We start from the raw sequence: 16,086 nt of genomic DNA, 5'->3' as shown, positions 1-16,086 counted from the left end.
ATGTCCAAGACATTCATCGGCAACGTCAAGAGCGTTTTAAGCGGCGACACTCTTGTCTTGACCAGCCTCAACAACCCCGCCGCCGAACGAAACATTTCTCTCGCCTACGTCACCGCTCCTCATCTGCGCCGCGACGGCGACGAGCCCTTTGCCTTTCAATCTCGCGAGTACCTCCGCAACCTCGCTGTCGGCAAGGCTGTCCAGGCTACAATCCACTACACAATCCCCAACTCTGGACGAGAATTCGGCACTGTCAAGCTCAAGGATGGCACTGAACTTCCCGACGAGCTGGTCAAGGCTGGTTGGCTGAAGGTCCGCGAGGATGCCGGCAAGAAGGAGGACTCTGAGGAGATTCTTGATAGGCTGGAGACTCTTCGCGCTCTCGAATCTGGTGCCAAGGCTGAATCCAAGGGTCTGTGGGCTGGCACTGGTGGCATAATCGAGGTCCAGAATGACCTTGGCAGCCCAGACTTCATCAAGGAGTGGAAGGGCAAGACCGTCGATGGCATTGTCGAACGTGTTCTCAGCGGTGACAGGCTCCTTGTGCGTCTGCTGCTATCCGAGAAGAAGCACGTTCAACCCATGACCCTTCTTGCTGGTGTTCGCACCCCTGCCACCGAAAGGGTGCAAACCTCCACTGGAGCCACACAGCCTGCTGAAGAGCATGGTAACGAGGCCAAAGCCTTCGTTGAGTCCAGACTTCTGCAGCGTCTTGTCAAGGTTGAAATCGTCGGCGCTAGTCCTCAGGGACAGCTGGTTGCCAACGTTATACACCCCCGCGGCAACATTGCTGTGTTCCTCCTTCAGGAGGGTCTTGCCCGCTGCAACGACTTCCACTCCACCATGCTTGGCGAAAAGATGGCTCCGCTCCGTGCTGCTGAGAGAGAAGCACAGGGCAAGAAGCTTCGTCTACACAAGCACCACATCGCCAAGGCTGATGGCGGAAACCAGGACATGGCCGTCTTGAAGGTTATCGCCGCCGACACCCTCATCGTGCGCACTAAGAACGGCGGCGAGAAGCGCATTAGCTTCAGCAGTGTTCGTGGTCCTCGCACGAACGAGGCCACAGAGGCCCCATTCCGCGACGAAGCCAAAGAATTCCTGAGACAGAAAGTCATTGGCAAGCAGGTCAAGATTAGCGTTGACGGCAATAAGCCTGCTACCGAGGGCTTTGAAGCCAAGGAGGTTGCCACCATTACCGACAAGGGCAAGAACATTGGTCTAGAGCTCGTTGAAGCTGGCTGGGCCAGTGTTATCCGCCATCGCAAGGACGATACCGACCGCTCGCCCATCTATGATGAGCTTTTGGCTGCCCAGGAAAAGGCCAAAGAGGAGAAGAAGGGCATGTGGTCTGGCAAGCCCCAGAAGGCCAAGCAGTACCTTGATCTTTCCGACAACCTCCAGAAGGCCAAGATCATGCTCGCCACTCTTCAGCGCCAGAAGAAGGTTCCTGCCATTGTTGACTTCTGCAAGGCTGGCTCCCGCTTTACTATCCTGATTCCCCGAGAAAATGTCAAGCTCACACTTGTTCTCGGTGGTATCCGTGGCCCTCGTGCCCCTCGCGCTGATGGTGAGGGTGGCGAGCCTTTTGGAAAGGAGGCTCTTGACCTTGCCAACCGCCGTTGCAACCAGCGCGACTGCGAGGTTAACATTCACGATATGGATAAGGTCGGTGGCTTCATTGGCGAGCTGTATATTGGGCGCGAGAACTTTGCCAAGGTCCTAGTTGAGGAAGGGCTTGCTACAGTGCACGCATACTCGGCCCAAAAGTCCGGCAACTCCACCGAGCTGTTTGCTGCCGAGACACGTGCCAAGGAAGGTCGCAAGAACCTCTGGAAGGATTGGGACCCATCCCAGGATGAGGAAAACGAAGATGAGGCCCCCGTTGAGACCCAGGAGTCTGAGGTTTCTCTGGAGAAGCGCCCCACCGATTACCGCGATGTTGTCATCACCAACATTGATGGTAACGGCAAACTCAAGATTCAGGAGATTGGCAAGGGCACAGCTGCTCTTGAGCTGCTGATGAGCGACTTTCGCAAGTTCCATCTCGACTCTAAGAACAACAAGGCTTTGGCTGATGCCCCCAAGACCGGTGACTACGTCTCGGCCAAGTTCTCTCTTGACGGCCAGTGGTACCGTGCCCGTGTTCGTGCCAACGACCGCACTGCCAAGGTCGCCGAGGTTCTCTTCGTCGACTACGGTAACTCGGAGAAGGTTGCTTGGTCTAACCTCCGCCCTCTTGACCAGAGCCAGTTTGGTGCTCAGAAGCTCAAGCCCCAGGCTGTTGACGCCTCGCTAGCTTTCGTGCAGCTCCCCACGGGCGCTGACTACTTCGACGAGGCCGTCGCTTTCATTGCTGAGCTGACCGAGGGCAAGCGTCTGGTTGGCAGCTTTGACTACGTCGACAACAAAGAGAATATTAGCTACATTACTCTTTTTGACCCCAAGGCGGACGGAGGCCTCCCCGGCCCCAACGAGTCGGTCAACAACGAAATCGTCGCTTCCGGCTTCGGCATGGTTCCCAAGAAGCTCAAGGCGTGGGAACGCAGCAAGGCTTTCGAGCCTGTCCTGCAACACCTCCGCAAGACGGAAACTCAGGCCAAAGCCGAGCGCCAAGGCCAGTGGGAGTACGGTGACTTGACTGAGGACTAAAATGTCCAATACCAACAAAACAAACTCGACAAAAGCGTGCATAAAAGCTTACACATCAAGAATGTTAAGAATGTTGTGTTGAGGGCTCGTGATTGCATTAAAAAAGAATCTGTTGAAATTTAGCGTCGCCATTTGGGTGAGAAGAAAAGCATCAACACCGGGGGGCGAATAGGAAGGAGGCATGGTCTTGCCCACATATCAAAATGTTATGTATTAGGAATTAACGAATTGACGAAACATACAAACATTCATTGGCAAATAGACTCTGCACGGTGACATGTTCAAGAACGAAATTTAACGAAGCTACATGTTTGTTAATCTGAAAACAGAAGTCAGGCCACACAAGAGACGCATCATGGGATTACAACGCAGGTGCAGGCAGAAGAGCGGGATGTGCCTGAACCTCTCGCGCTCGTGACGACCATTGATGTTTTACCTTTTTCTTTCTATACTCTGGGCTGCCAATGGTGTTCATCAAAATGCGGCCACAATGTTCTGGGTAAAACGCCTACCTTTCTGTTCAACTACGCAACTCAGAAGAGATGAATACAACATGGCCATGATTTTTCGGATCCATTTACTCTCAGCACCTCTCTTCCGGTGGAACAATAGCGCTAGGGATGGTCTGTTATTACCAGGAAATTCGCCGTTATAGGCCGCCGCCAGCCACGCCGCTCGTTAGTCTGCCTTTTTCTGTCGCTTGCCGCGGGACACACATACGCAGTCCTGTACGAAAAGGCGCCGCAAAGGGCCGAGCCGGTAAAATATGAGGGAAAAGCCGAGCTGTGATGGCTTGTGTCGGACATCCACCATCTTTGTCCCAGCGTTTCTCCCGCGTTCGGACATATTCAGGCCACAGCATGTGGGTTACAATGCAGGCCAGTGATGGATCTGCACATTCAGCCTGCTCTTGAGAAAGTAATTTAATCGCCCATCGCTCAGCACCCCAGAATCTACTGAGTACTCAGTAGGTCAGTGTTTGCGGGGTGGACCTTGCCCATCTCGTTGCTGCCCAAGACTCATCCACCTGGACTTGGCAAGATGCTCGGGCTAGTTATACGAAGTTCGCATGCATGTGCAGTCCGGTCTTAGGTAGCCCGGTGTTCTGCGCCGAAATACGTTTCTCTAGCAAGTTATGACATGCAGCGAACGCTACCACGAGGAGGTTGGGGCTACCGAAAGCGAAATGGTACAAGCAGGTCAGTGTTGAGGCTGCACACACCAGCGTGACACTGTTAGCAAGCCAACGGCTCAAGATGGTAGTGCAGAGCGAGGAGTCTGAAAAGAATGTCCGATAGGACAGAGAGAAGGCTGGTTTCAGCCCCTTGTCAGCCTCGAACATGTTCTTGTGGTAATCCAAGAGTGTTCTGGCCCATTTCGCAGCCCTCGCGTGGCAGTCGTTAGGTAGGCTGACTACTGCAAGCCTCACGAAGCTCTCTCGTAGTTGGTTTTGATGATGTACACTACAAACGCCGTATTTGTCGGAAGAGCTGCTTCGCCCTCGGGAGCCTGCGAAAGTGCTCGGAGTAGGCACCACCGAAATGCTGGCGTCGGCTGCTTTTACGAAGCCTGCACACCGCCCGGCGGGCCGATCTGGTGCCTGTCACAACGGCGGCCAGTGTGGCACACTTCGGTTTGACAGCTTGGCGGCGTTCATCTGCAATGATCGCCTGGTGTCACAACCAGCCCGGCTGGGCGAACTAGCAAATCCATCGCCATCTGCAGGTCGGTAAGCTTGGCTGGTCACAAGATATCGCACTTTCTGCCATGCACATGCAGGGGCATTTGGCGGGGTTGGATGCGTTGCGACCATCGTGGAACGTGTTTAAAAGTGGCGTGGCTTGCGTTGGTGTGTTGATTTTAACCAGTGATGGCTTCTCCGTCAGGCCATGCTGCGAAGACATCAGGAGACGCCCAGCGACAGTTGGCGACGTCGTTTTCGGCTCCCCTCGGGGCATGGGTCGAGGCGTTGCTAGCATTTCGACAGCTCCGCATGCTAGCTTTGCGTCGTGTTGCGGTAGCTTGAAGCCATCTGGCGTCGGCGACAGCAGTTTATGCCTAATCTGTATAATCCCCCGCCTGTAAACATGAGGCGCCCACTTCCCCAGACACAGCCCAGCTATGACCAAGACTGCGTACTGCGAGCCAAAATCACGTCAATGGAATCAAACACACGATCATGCTCACTGTCCGGGACTCTGTCGTCTTCGGTTGAAGGGATGGGCTTACGATGGGCTGAGAGAGAGGCGACATGTGAAAATGAGCTGGCGGTTTGTCTCAAAGGAAATGACTGCGGGCTTGCGGCGATCTCTTTTAATTAATTGCAATGAGTTTTCGCAGCTGTGGTGGGCGCGGAGCCAGGAGGCTGTCGGTAGGCTCCGTCAATGGCCAATATTCTGTGCTCATTTGAGACAGTTCTGCAAGGTCAAGACAGACCGAAGCGGGGAAAAGTTGGATATGCCGCACTGTCCGTTTCACCCCGGTCCTTCTGCTTCCAGTATGTACCAGTATTCGACGTCTCGCTGGGGTCAGGCGGCGTCGTACGGGATCTGGCTCAAGTGGACAAGCCCACTGCCCCACGATTTTCTTTGCTCGAGCCTTTTGCCTTCGTCCCAAATGGACCTGGCCGCACTGGCGAGCTGGATACGCTACGTCGAACTTACCTCTAGAGCGTTTCAACTATTTGCATGGCGTCTGCTAGGCGTTGGTGATGCTGGATAAATGTGGCGGCGGCGACGGCGCACCTCAGCGCTGTCAGTGGGTAGCAAGCGACCGGGGTGCGAGGCAGGCTGTGGAAATGCAGCTGTCAAAACTCGGCTCGGCGCTATTATTCTGGATTGGGTGCTGCGCTCAGACGTGGGCGATTTTGTAACTCGTCCATGGGTGGCTGCCACAGGACACTCTAGCAACGCAGATGCCCTGCAGGCCTGCCCACCACACAACCTGTGCAGATCGCGCGCATGAACGGCTCCGTCCGTTCTGTCAAACTGGGCGCTGCGGTTGACCCAATTCAGCACTGTCAAGAGCCTTGCTCCATGTGCTGCTTCCTGCATGGCATGAAAAATTGGTTAGTTTGCTGGCCCAGTTTGTACGCGAATCGCGTTGATCAAGTGGATGAGACACGAAAGGTATACCCAGTAGTGTCTGGGTTAGGGGGAAAGCAGTTGGGCAAAGTGGGAAAGCGACGAGGCACAGCATCTTGCCAGCAAATCTTGTCCAGACCGTCATTTGTCGACTACACTGCGCAAATGGCGCAATGGCTTGCAAAAGGCCTCAGAAGCGCGCGCAGTAGTACGTACAGCTGGAGAGCGATGAGATGCAGACGAAACGAAACCAGGAGCGGCATGCAGCCACAACGCCTTTACTGCCTTGGGTGCATTGGACGAGGCTTTTCGTGAACCGTATTTACTTTCAAGACTTTTGAGTGAACGTGGCGTGAAGTTGCGGCGCAAGCTATCCGGAACGAGACTTGATAGTGCTGGTTTGTCACAGTAACCAGCAGTTCCTTGTGGTTTGTGCAAAACTACCGTGGGCTAACTAATAATGATCCTGGCGCCGTTTGTGCTTGACGCCTGCCAGCTGCCAGTCGGAAAACGCTCTTCTTTTCCGCAGTGACTGCGAAGCTTACATCACCAGCATCTTCAGTCTACATCCTCGCTGAACTGAAGACCCTTCTGGACAACATCCAATCCAGATATACCCCTCACGTGCATACAACCAGGAGGAGCAGATTCATCGGCCGGGTCGCCCCGACAAGCAGCTTCCCACCCCGGCCGGGCTGTGTGGGCCAAGCAACCAAGCTGCTGGAGCCGCTGCAGCCCAAAAGCATGTGAGCTGTATCTGGCCCGCCGCCGCCTTTTGCTAGTGCGACACTTGACTGCCCCTGCACTGGCATGACCGGGGGCCGTGTTGCATTTGCTGCCAACAAACCGCCGAATCCATCGAGACCGCCGAGATGGCGGCGCCACCAAGGCCCTGCCTCGAGCCTGGCGTCCCTCTTTACTATCCTTGTCAACTGCGCCGGCCCTAGTTCTCTGGTGCTACCGCGCTTTGGTCTGTCTGTTGTTCGTGCCTCTGTCCCATAACTATAGCGGAGATCATTTATTAGTTATATGCCCAATATTCAAAAAGATAGGGTCTGCCGTGCTTGGCCTTTCCTCTTGTTCGTTTTCCTGTTTGGCCTTGTGAGATGCATGACCGTTGGAAAATTGATCCTTGATCGGTACACACTTGTCTCCTCAACATCTCTTATTTTTAATTTTTCTTTTAATTGTATTTACCAGACAGTATTTCTTCAGAGGATTGGCCTCGTCAGTCGTCACCATGGTAGCCAATCTTTCGGGATACAAAGTGCCTGGTGTACCGCACTACGAGCCGGCTGCTTTGAGAGTGTGGATTATTCTGTCCACATCATGGGTGACAACTCTGGCCGTGATATGCGTCTTTCTTCGCCTGCTTAGTCGACGGATCAGAAAGCAACAACTCTGGTGGGACGACTATTTAATCATGTTCTCCATGGTAAGTGCAATACTTGGCAGCCAGGACACGTCTTGCAGCCCGAGCCCATCTGCTAACCAGTCAGGTGTGGAATTGGGTAGTTCTCGGGATAGGGTTTGCCATGTATATCGAGGGCATCGGCTACCATGTGGACAGCCTCTCCCCGCATGCGGTTCACAACATTTCCAAATGGCTTCTCATCACTGAAATCATCTACATCTGGAATCTCTGTTGGACCAAGCTCAGCCTGCTGATGATGTATTACCGAATTTTTCGCCTTCCTGGCTTCAAAAAACAAGTCATCGGTGTCGGTACTTTTGTCGTCTGCTGGGCCATAACCATCTCTTTCCTCTTTACCTTTGTCTGCAAGCCGATTGAGAAGCTTTGGATTCCCGAGTTGGAAGGCAAATGTGTGAACGAGGTCGGCGTCTGGTTCGCCAATGCCGGCAGCACCATCTTCAGCGACATTGTGATCCTACTCCTACCCATTCCTCAAATCTGGAGACTTCATTTGAAAAAGAGCGAAAAGATTGGCCTGACGGTGGTGTTTGGCCTTGGATTCTTGTACGTGCTGCCCGACGTCATCGTCAACCCAGTTCACTGACAGTCTTGCAGCGCCGTTTTTACATCTTCATATCGAACATGGGTACTTTTCAACTACGACAAAAACGATATTCCTTATACGCTAGCCCCGCTATGTGTTTGGTCTGACGTGGAAATGTGCGCCGGCATCATCTCAGCCTGTCTACCCACACTGCGGCCTGTTTTCAATGCCGCGGCTCAGAAGATGGGCATCAACATTCGCTTTGCACGCTCGACACCCTCTCCGCCTCCCGACACTACAATCGCAACGATTTCGAACATCAGCAGCAGGAAGCCGCATCTTTCTGTCATGACGACGCAGCATGATCATTCGGACAACAACCCCGACCGCAGTCCATTTTACAGACTGCACGACGAGTCTGACGGGGAGGGCAAGCTTGGAGAGACGACGGATGCGAGTTCCATCGGCAAGTCAACACGGGCCGAGTCCAAGGCCAGCTGCTACGAGCTGCGTGCCATTGAGACAGCAGGCTTCAGCGAAGCGTCGCTCGAAGAGGAACTTGACAGGCGGCGGATGAGAAAGTCGAACGTATAAGACGGCCGACCAATGCATTGAATTAATGATGAAATAATGATTTGATGATGGCGTTTCGACCTATAAACAAATAGGCCGTTGGATATTCTTGGCGTTTGGCTGGGCTAGCTTGGATCGGACTGGGGGTGTCTTGGGAGGGCATAACGGCGTTTCAATCTTGTAGTATTTTTTTCTGTATCATAGCTGGCCGCATCTACCATTCAATGGCATAAAAACACGCATTCAGTTACTTGATTTGTTTAACCGAAGGAAGCGAGGCCAAGGCGGGCGCTTGAGCCCCGCCAACGGAGAGGTGCCAGCGCCAGCCAAGTCTAGCCCGCAATGGGCTTCGATGACGGCATACCTACGGGCATACCAAGCCAGAGCTTGTGATTGCCGCATAACCAAGATTTCCTCTCTGCCCTGTTCAGACCGACAACAAAGTCCCTTTGATTAAAGGAACTTCCCTCTTCCCTACAAACCGAAACTACACATCCATCAATCGATTAAAAGAGCTGTCATATTTGCAGCTTTTCCACGACAGACATTCTAGACGATCGAGCTATACAACCCCACGCTCCGGCAAATGAGTTCCAACACCTCTCCCTCGGGCGCCGTCGCCAGCGGCAGCGGCAGCGACAAGAAACAGCCCAAGTCGCGCGGCGCCCGCACTCTGGATGCCGTGGGCGGAAAGGCCGGCGAGATTATGTGAGGCTCCCCCATTGCAGCATTATTGCAAGGGCGCAAGCAAGGAAAGCTAATGTCGGTGACATTGTGCAGCAAGGAGGACTTTGGCAATGCGCGCAAGGTTGCGTTTGAGGCCATGAAGAGTCGCGCGTATCTGTACCCGCTCAAGGTAGGCAATAGTGCGCCTTCTGAAGCTGCAAAAGTCGATTTGCTAATCGCCATTTGACCCTTGCGCAGGGTATCGTCTACTTCGTCTCGCACAAATCGCTGTGGCAACCGTTCCTCTCGCGTCTCGGCCCCATCCTCGCGCTCTCGGCGGGCGTCGTCGGCTCCATGTTTGCCTTCACCTACCTGCCGCAGCTGGCTGTGCTCGTCTTCGTCAACGGGCCGTTTGCGGTCGTCTCGACGGTGCTGCTGGTGCTGAGCGAGAGCTCGGCCATCATCAACACCCTCTCGCGCGGGTGGCTGCTGCAGGACGCCATCCTCGACACGTTTGACGGCACGCTCGTGTCCCGCGACGCGACGGCCATTGTGAGCGAGGGCCGCGAGCTCAAGGCCGGCCGCGACCCGATGAAGCGCCTGGGCAAGGTTCTGCGGAACCCGTTTGACAAGTTTAGCCCCAAGGCCATCATCCGCTACCTGCTGTACTTGCCGCTCAACTTTGTCCCCCTGGTGGGAACGGTGGCGTTTGTGTTCCTGCAGGGTCGCAGCCGTGGACGCTCGGTCCACGAGAGGGTAAGAAGTCAAACGTCCTAAAAAAACGTATTGAAAAGCTGCTAACAAATTTGTTTAGTACTTCCAATTGAAGAAGTGGTCCCAGGCGCAAAAGAGCAACTGGGTCAACACGCATGTCGGCGCGTATACATCGTGAGTTTGCATCGTATCCAAAGTCTACGTGGACAATACTAACGTCGTCGAGATTCGGACTCGTCGCTACCGTCTTGGAAATGGTCCCCATTGCAAGCATGTTTTTCACCTACACCAACACAGGTAAGTGGCGCTTGCAGAGGCCAAAATGCAATGACGGCATGCTGACAGAAACGACAGTTGGTGCGGCTCTCTGGGCAGCTGATCTTGAGGCGCACAGCACTTCGCTGACAAAGGAGACGGCGCCGAACCTGCGTGCGGCTGCCGATAAGGCGACGGAAAAGTCGGAGCTGTAGATGAGGTGGCGATAATAATGGGTGGCAATCGCTTTTGCTGTCATGATGTCGTTATTGGTAATGTGTCGCAATGTTAGTAGCTTAGCTAGCGTACACGGCAAATTGTAAAGATGCTTTTCGCTACAAGGGGTCAGGCGTCTGGCCTTTGATATTTTCAGTAGTCTCGTGAGGCAGGAGTTTGAATCTGATTATTCTTGCAGCCGGCTAGCTACAATAAAAACGCGCGCCGAGATGCGACAGCGCACCAAAGCGGCACGTTGCAGTCGGCGCAGATGCGGAATGGCCGTGTTTGAAGTCCGGAGCTGCCAGGAGTGGATGTGCCACTTGCGGCCCTGATTAGTGGAGATTTCGCCCGAGTACCCAACGATGCGCCATAAAGCTTTACCGTGCGGCCTTTTTTCGAATTTTCTTTAGAGAACAGCAGGCGGGTCTCCCTAATAATACTATTTCCGGTCGCCGGCTATCGAAAGCGCAACAAAAAAAAAAAAAAAGGCCGCGAATAGAGTCGCGGCGAGAGCGGTGCTAGTGCTGCCGGAGTGGGCGGGCGAGCGTAGAGGCGGCCCGATGAATGGCTCGGACAGCATCGCAGGTCCAGAAAAAGGACTCCAGTATGAAGTAATGCCGTTTACTGGGTGCAGGCGAAAAAAGATTCTGCAGTGGGTTTGGGTCGGCTAGCAGATGGGAAATTTCAGGCGGTGATTGCCTCTCGCTGGCCGCCTTATCTTGGCCGGAGGCAGCAATGACATATTCCCGCAGCGCCGTTGTTCTGTTAGCGGGTTTGAGGTGCCCAGCAACTGCCGCCCACAGCGGTGCATGCCCCTACAAGACCCCACTGGGCCCCTCTGCAGCGCCCACCGAAACCATTGCGAGACCCCCCACCATGGAAGCACTACAGCGTCATTACAGCGAGCCTACACACCCCAAAAGCTTCTGGCAGCTGCTCTGCCTCGACGCATCGGCTTTGGCATTATATCATAAGCAGTCCGTCATCAGGCCCGCCCAACCTTTTCATCCTGCTCTTCCCATCTCCATCCAAACTTTGCCTCATCTCTCTTCCTGTCACAATCTTTTTGACGAGACTTCATCTTCTTTCTTCGATACCCCAAAGTCTACATCTCCTTCACAATGTCCAACTCTCTCGAGCAGCTCAAGGCCAGCGGCACTGTAAGTTCTTCGCACGCATCTACCCCGCCATCGTTTTGTTGCCCCTCGTTGCCGCCACAACAGCTTCATGGCTTAACCGTCGTGAACGCGTTGCATTGGCATTGACAGCACTGCCCTTCGGAGAAGGAATGGCGAGCTCCTTCTTCGTCGACACTGGTTGCAGTGCTTCTCGCCTTTTCTCGCAATTCCATGCTTGCCCGCATCGCTCAACATTGACCTCCGAACCTGCTGACCCCATTGCTCTAGGTTGTCGTCTGCGACTCTGGTAAATTCCCGCAGCTTCCGCAAGCTACAATTCGTCCCGTACTAACCATGTTTTCTCATTTTTAGGTGACTTTGCCAGTTAGTAACCCCCTATCGTTCTTTCTACCCTCGCTGCGGCCGACGTTGAGACATTTTACTCCTGCGCTCACGGCCACCGCTTGCCACCTACCGACCCTCTCAACAAAACAGATGCTGACCACCTCGCAGCCATTGACAAGTACAAGCCCCAGGATGCCACCACCAACCCTTCGCTCATCCTCGCCGCTTCCAAGAAGGCCGAGTATGCTAAGCTGATTGACGATGCCATTGCCTACGCCAAGAAGCAGGGTGGCGATGCCGACGCCCAGGTCGACCTCGCTCTTGACCGTCTCCTGGTCGAATTTGGCCAGAAGATTCTCGACATCATTCCCGGCCGCGTCTCTACCGAGGTTGACGCCAAGCTGTCTTTTGACACCAAGGGCTCTGTCGACAAGGCTCTCCACATCATTGACGTATGTTGCCCTCCGCTCCGATCGCCTCCAACACCACGATGCTAACCGTCATGCACAGCTCTACAAGCAGCAGGGCATCTCCAAGGACCGTGTCCTGATCAAGATCGCTTCCACCTGGGAGGGCATCAAGGCCGCTGAGATTCTCCAGCGCGACCACGGCATCAACTGCAACCTGACTCTGCTGTTCTCCCTGCCCCAGGCCATCGCCGCTGCCGAGGCCAACGCTTTCCTCATCTCCCCCTTTGTCGGCCGTATCCTCGACTGGTACAAGGCTTCCACCAAGCAGGAGTACACCAAGGAGAACGACCCCGGCGTGTCGTCTGTCAAGGCCATCTTCAACTACTACAAGAAGTTTGGCTACAAGACCATTGTCATGGGCGCCTCTTTCCGTAACACTGGCGAGATCACTGAGCTTGCTGGCTGTGACTACCTGACCATCTCTGTGCGTCTTCTTTGACTTTGTTTTCACGACATTTGCTAACGAAAATAGCCTAATCTGCTGGAGGAACTCCTCAACGGCACCGACGCCGTCCCCAAGAAGCTCGATTCCGCTGCCGCCTCTTCCCAGAGCATTGAGCGCAAGACCTACATCAACGACGAGCCTACCTTCCGCTTCGCCTTCAACGAGGAGCAGATGGCCGTCGAGAAGCTCCGCGAGGGTATCAGCAAGTTCGCTGCTGACGCCGAGACTCTCAAGAAGACTCTCAAAGAGAAGCTCTCTGCTTAAATGCAACAAAAATGGCGGGTTCATTTGCGCGGTGCGTTTCTTTTCTACGGGCTAGATTGTATACGCTGGATGCGCTTTTATATGGGCAATGATTATGTACCGGGAATTCCTATGAATGAATAATATATAACGTCGATACCAACATGTTTCGATTGCATCGTGAACTCTTTCTTTTGTGGGCATGTACGGCTGGCCTGCAGCGCCCTTTAGATCCGATCATCCCGATGCAGCTACATGTATTCGGCGGATCGGCAGATCGGCCAGATAAGCCGTGGCGTAGCGCAAGTGGTCGGCCAAACTAGCCGTCATTCTATGCAGCTCATCCTTCACCTGCTCATCAGCTGCCTGTCCCATAATGACCTGTGGCAGCGGCGCAGATGGCAGCGGCGGCGGCTCTTGCGTACGTTGCCTCTCCTCTCGCTGGTGGCGCCGCACAGTACTGGGCAGAATAGTACTCATGTCCAGGTCGATTAAGCCATCCGCCGACTCTGAGCGACTATCGGAAATATCCGAAATCGAAGACTCGTGTATTTCCTCGAGCCGAGAAGGAAAATGATCCGGCTCCTCGGGGGCGGGTTGCGGGAACATGACGGGAAACCTCCATTCCTGCGTCGCGCGCTTTGTGCCGCCCAATCGCAGCGAAAGCGACACTTGCTCTCTTTTCCATCCCCTCGTCGCCACGGCAGGCCGAACGGTGCCCATGTCGACAGAACTGGACACAGAGTCGCTGCTGCTGCTGCTGCCGTCAACCACGCACACGTCCAGGTCAATTAGAGATTCGCGGTCAGTCTGCGGCCCGGTGACGCCGTTTTGCAGAAGCGCCCGCTGCACCGGCTCGGGCAGGAACTTGGTGTAGTACTGCCGCGAGTAGTCGTCGTAGTTGGAGAGCGTGTTGGAGTCGAAGACCTTTTCGAGGGGGGGCTTGACAGCCATGTGCCGTCGCGGCTGTCGTCGTCGTCGTTGTTGTCGAGATGCAGAACGTGGCTGCTGCGTTTCTTGGCTGTCCGCGCCGATTCCGTATGCGACGGACAGATTCGCGACATCAGAAGCATCCAGAACATCAGCTTCATGCATCTCAAACGCCGTGCTAAAGTTCCAGTCTTCTTGCATCGCATCTTCTGCCGCGTCATCGTCGTCCTGCATCACTGCAGCACCGCCCTCGGCGAACAAGGACCGACGATCCCCGCCCTGTGCCTCCCAGATGCGGAACGCGCGCACCAGCTGCGCGAGCGTCTCTGTCGGATACTTCTCCTCCGTCGCGGCGGCGGCAATGTAGCCGTGGTCCTGCACCGCTGCCATGGTCGGACGCCGCTCCGGCTCGCGCTGCAGGCAGCACGCCACCAGGTCCCGAATACCCTCGGAAAACTCCTCGCCCTCCAGCCTCGGGCTCTGCGTCTGCAACTGCCGACCCAGTCTCGCCAGTCCGACCATCCCCAGCGCGGCATTCGGCGGGTGGCCCATGGCCAGCTCGTATGCCAGCGCGCCAAACGCCCACACGTCGACCTCGCTCCCATACGATGCCGCCACGCCGCGGCTGCCGCTGCCCAGCAGCTCGGGCGCCATCCAGTGCGCCGTGCCCACGACCGTCGTGCGCCTGTCGCCTCTGCCGCGCAGCGTCGCCGCCACGCCGAAATCGCACAGCTGCACCCTGCCGCCGCCCTCGCCCACCAGCACATTCGCCGCCTTGACGTCGCGGTGGATGATTCCCTGCGCGTGCACCCAGCTCAGCGCCGCGGCCGTCTCCCGCAGGATCGGCACGATCCACTTCTCATGCAGACCGCGCGGCCGCGAGGGCCGCATGAGCGTCGCGACGCTCCCGCCCGCGCAGTACTCGAGGACGAGCCACACGGCGGGGCCGACGAGCAGCGCCTCGACAACACGGTTGATGCTGCGGGGGGCATTGACGCCGCCTTGGAGGGCCTGCAGCGCGCGGATCTCGGCGTGCAGGTCGGCGAGCGTGTCGGCGAGGCCGGGCGCGAGGCTGTCGCCGTGCTCGATGTTGATGACTTTCACAGCGACGAGCTGGTAGTCGGTGGTGGTGGCCTTGTAGACACGTCCAAAGGAGCCTTTGCCAATGAGCTCGGTGAGACGATAAGGAGGAAGAGGCTGTTTGGTGCGGCGGCAGAGCTGGACGGCGGCGGCCTGGGCGTGTTGGGCGTCGTCGAGGGCGCGCTGCTTGGTCGAGGCCATGATGCGGGGTGGTGCGAGCTCGGGTTATGTTTTTTCTTTAAGCTAAATTATAACTGTGCCATGGTCGGGATTGATTCACAGCGGTGGGAGTGTAGGGTTGATTGCTCCCATGTCAATTAGATTCGGCAATGTGTGAGAGTGCAAGTTCTGAGGCTTACCCCTGGCTGGCGCCGCTACCATTCGCCTGCGAGCTGCTTCGAGGTGAGCGTCACTAACATGCGCGCTCCGGGGGCATTCGAGACCATGTCTCACCCCAAAGTAAAAGGCTTCAACTTCAAGTTTAAATGACAAAGGCAAAATTACTTTCCGACACTCGTGAAATTATTAGATTGACTTTCTCCTCTTAAGGTTATGCACTTATAAGCCACTTGCCTTTAAAACGACCTCGCAATGACAGTGTTGGCTGCTTCACTGCGTCCAGCTTGCAGCGCGTAGATTCATGATTCGATGCTGAAAGAAAGTGGCCACATTTGGTTAATCACTTGGTAGTTTTGTTGCTGCAACCTTTTCTCGGTACTTCGTCGCATGTGCGGACTCATCCTTACGCAGCATGACGCTGGACGCTTCTCTTCAACCTCACGCTGGGTACGTCGACAAGCGACCGTGAGGTGCATTTTGTCTTATTTCAATAGCTTTAAAGTAAGGAATATTGGCCGAGGTCATCTGATTTTCCCATGCTTAGCAATCGAATATTAGGATTCCATCATCCAAGCAGAAAGAGTGATGATGGTTCGACGTCAAATACAGCTAATGCCGTTGCTTCCTGCCCATGGACAAACCAATGGTTAAACACATCCTTACTTAACTACAGATACGCTTTGAATGGACCTTCAGAGGCCATGTTCTTGATAGTACTATCGAACGGTCGAGGCGAGCGTGATTGTAAGCCGTGAGCTGCGGCGACCCGGCCCCCCAAGCCCAACTCGTGTGATTTTTCAGTCAGGGTATACAGGCCGAGAAACCCTCCGTCGGCTGACGGCCCGCATCCTTTCTGGGTATGTTCTTTTTCAGCGCATATTCTTGCATGTCGGTACTTCTTCGTATCCGCGAGTTATGCTTCAGCTGGCTTTCAGCCTGAGCCTTGGCACCGTCGGCGGCCAAATCGGGTCGCAGCCCGGTCCACTACAGCAATAT

The 16,086-nt window shown here is 55.0% G+C and overlaps 5 protein-coding genes across 5 annotated transcripts; 4 read left to right on the top strand and 1 right to left on the bottom strand.

The window, feature by feature from the left end:
- Positions 1-2,652, top strand: LMH87_002191 (uncharacterized protein; the record flags this gene model as incomplete). The annotated part of the gene is made up of 1 exon (XM_056193602.1): positions 1-2,652. The coding sequence occupies one exon, from the start codon at positions 1-3 to the stop codon at positions 2,650-2,652; it is 2,652 nt and encodes an 883-aa protein (XP_056050624.1).
- Positions 2,653-6,975: 4,323 nt separating this feature from the next.
- LMH87_002190 (uncharacterized protein) lies at positions 6,976-8,287 on the top strand (the record flags this gene model as incomplete). Its single annotated transcript, XM_056193601.1, has 3 exons — positions 6,976-7,170; positions 7,235-7,713; positions 7,765-8,287. 3 exons carry the CDS (start codon positions 6,976-6,978, stop codon positions 8,285-8,287), a joined length of 1,197 nt encoding a protein of 398 aa, XP_056050623.1.
- A 565-nt stretch (positions 8,288-8,852) lies between these two features.
- On the top strand, positions 8,853-10,116 carry LMH87_002189 (uncharacterized protein; the record flags this gene model as incomplete). Its single annotated transcript, XM_056193600.1, has 6 exons — positions 8,853-8,974; positions 9,047-9,122; positions 9,191-9,688; positions 9,747-9,820; positions 9,873-9,943; positions 10,001-10,116. 6 exons carry the CDS (start codon positions 8,853-8,855, stop codon positions 10,114-10,116), a joined length of 957 nt encoding a protein of 318 aa, XP_056050622.1.
- Positions 10,117-11,241: 1,125 nt separating this feature from the next.
- Positions 11,242-12,762, top strand: LMH87_002188 (uncharacterized protein; the record flags this gene model as incomplete). The annotated part of the gene is made up of 6 exons (XM_056193599.1): positions 11,242-11,280; positions 11,527-11,545; positions 11,611-11,622; positions 11,752-12,035; positions 12,094-12,477; positions 12,526-12,762. 6 exons carry the CDS (start codon positions 11,242-11,244, stop codon positions 12,760-12,762), a joined length of 975 nt encoding a protein of 324 aa, XP_056050621.1.
- Positions 12,763-12,978: 216 nt separating this feature from the next.
- Positions 12,979-14,952, bottom strand: LMH87_002187 (uncharacterized protein; the record flags this gene model as incomplete). Its single annotated transcript, XM_056193598.1, has 1 exon — positions 12,979-14,952. One exon carries the CDS (start codon positions 14,950-14,952, stop codon positions 12,979-12,981), a length of 1,974 nt encoding a protein of 657 aa, XP_056050620.1.
- Between the last annotated feature and the right edge of the window lie 1,134 nt (positions 14,953-16,086).

The sequence above is a fragment of the Akanthomyces muscarius genome, chromosome 3, assembly GCF_028009165.1.
Source record: "Akanthomyces muscarius strain Ve6 chromosome 3, whole genome shotgun sequence".
NCBI lineage: Eukaryota > Fungi > Ascomycota > Sordariomycetes > Hypocreales > Cordycipitaceae > Akanthomyces > Akanthomyces muscarius.
The sequence above is the reverse complement of the archived record's forward strand: the minus strand, read 5'-3'. Positions and strand labels throughout refer to the sequence as shown.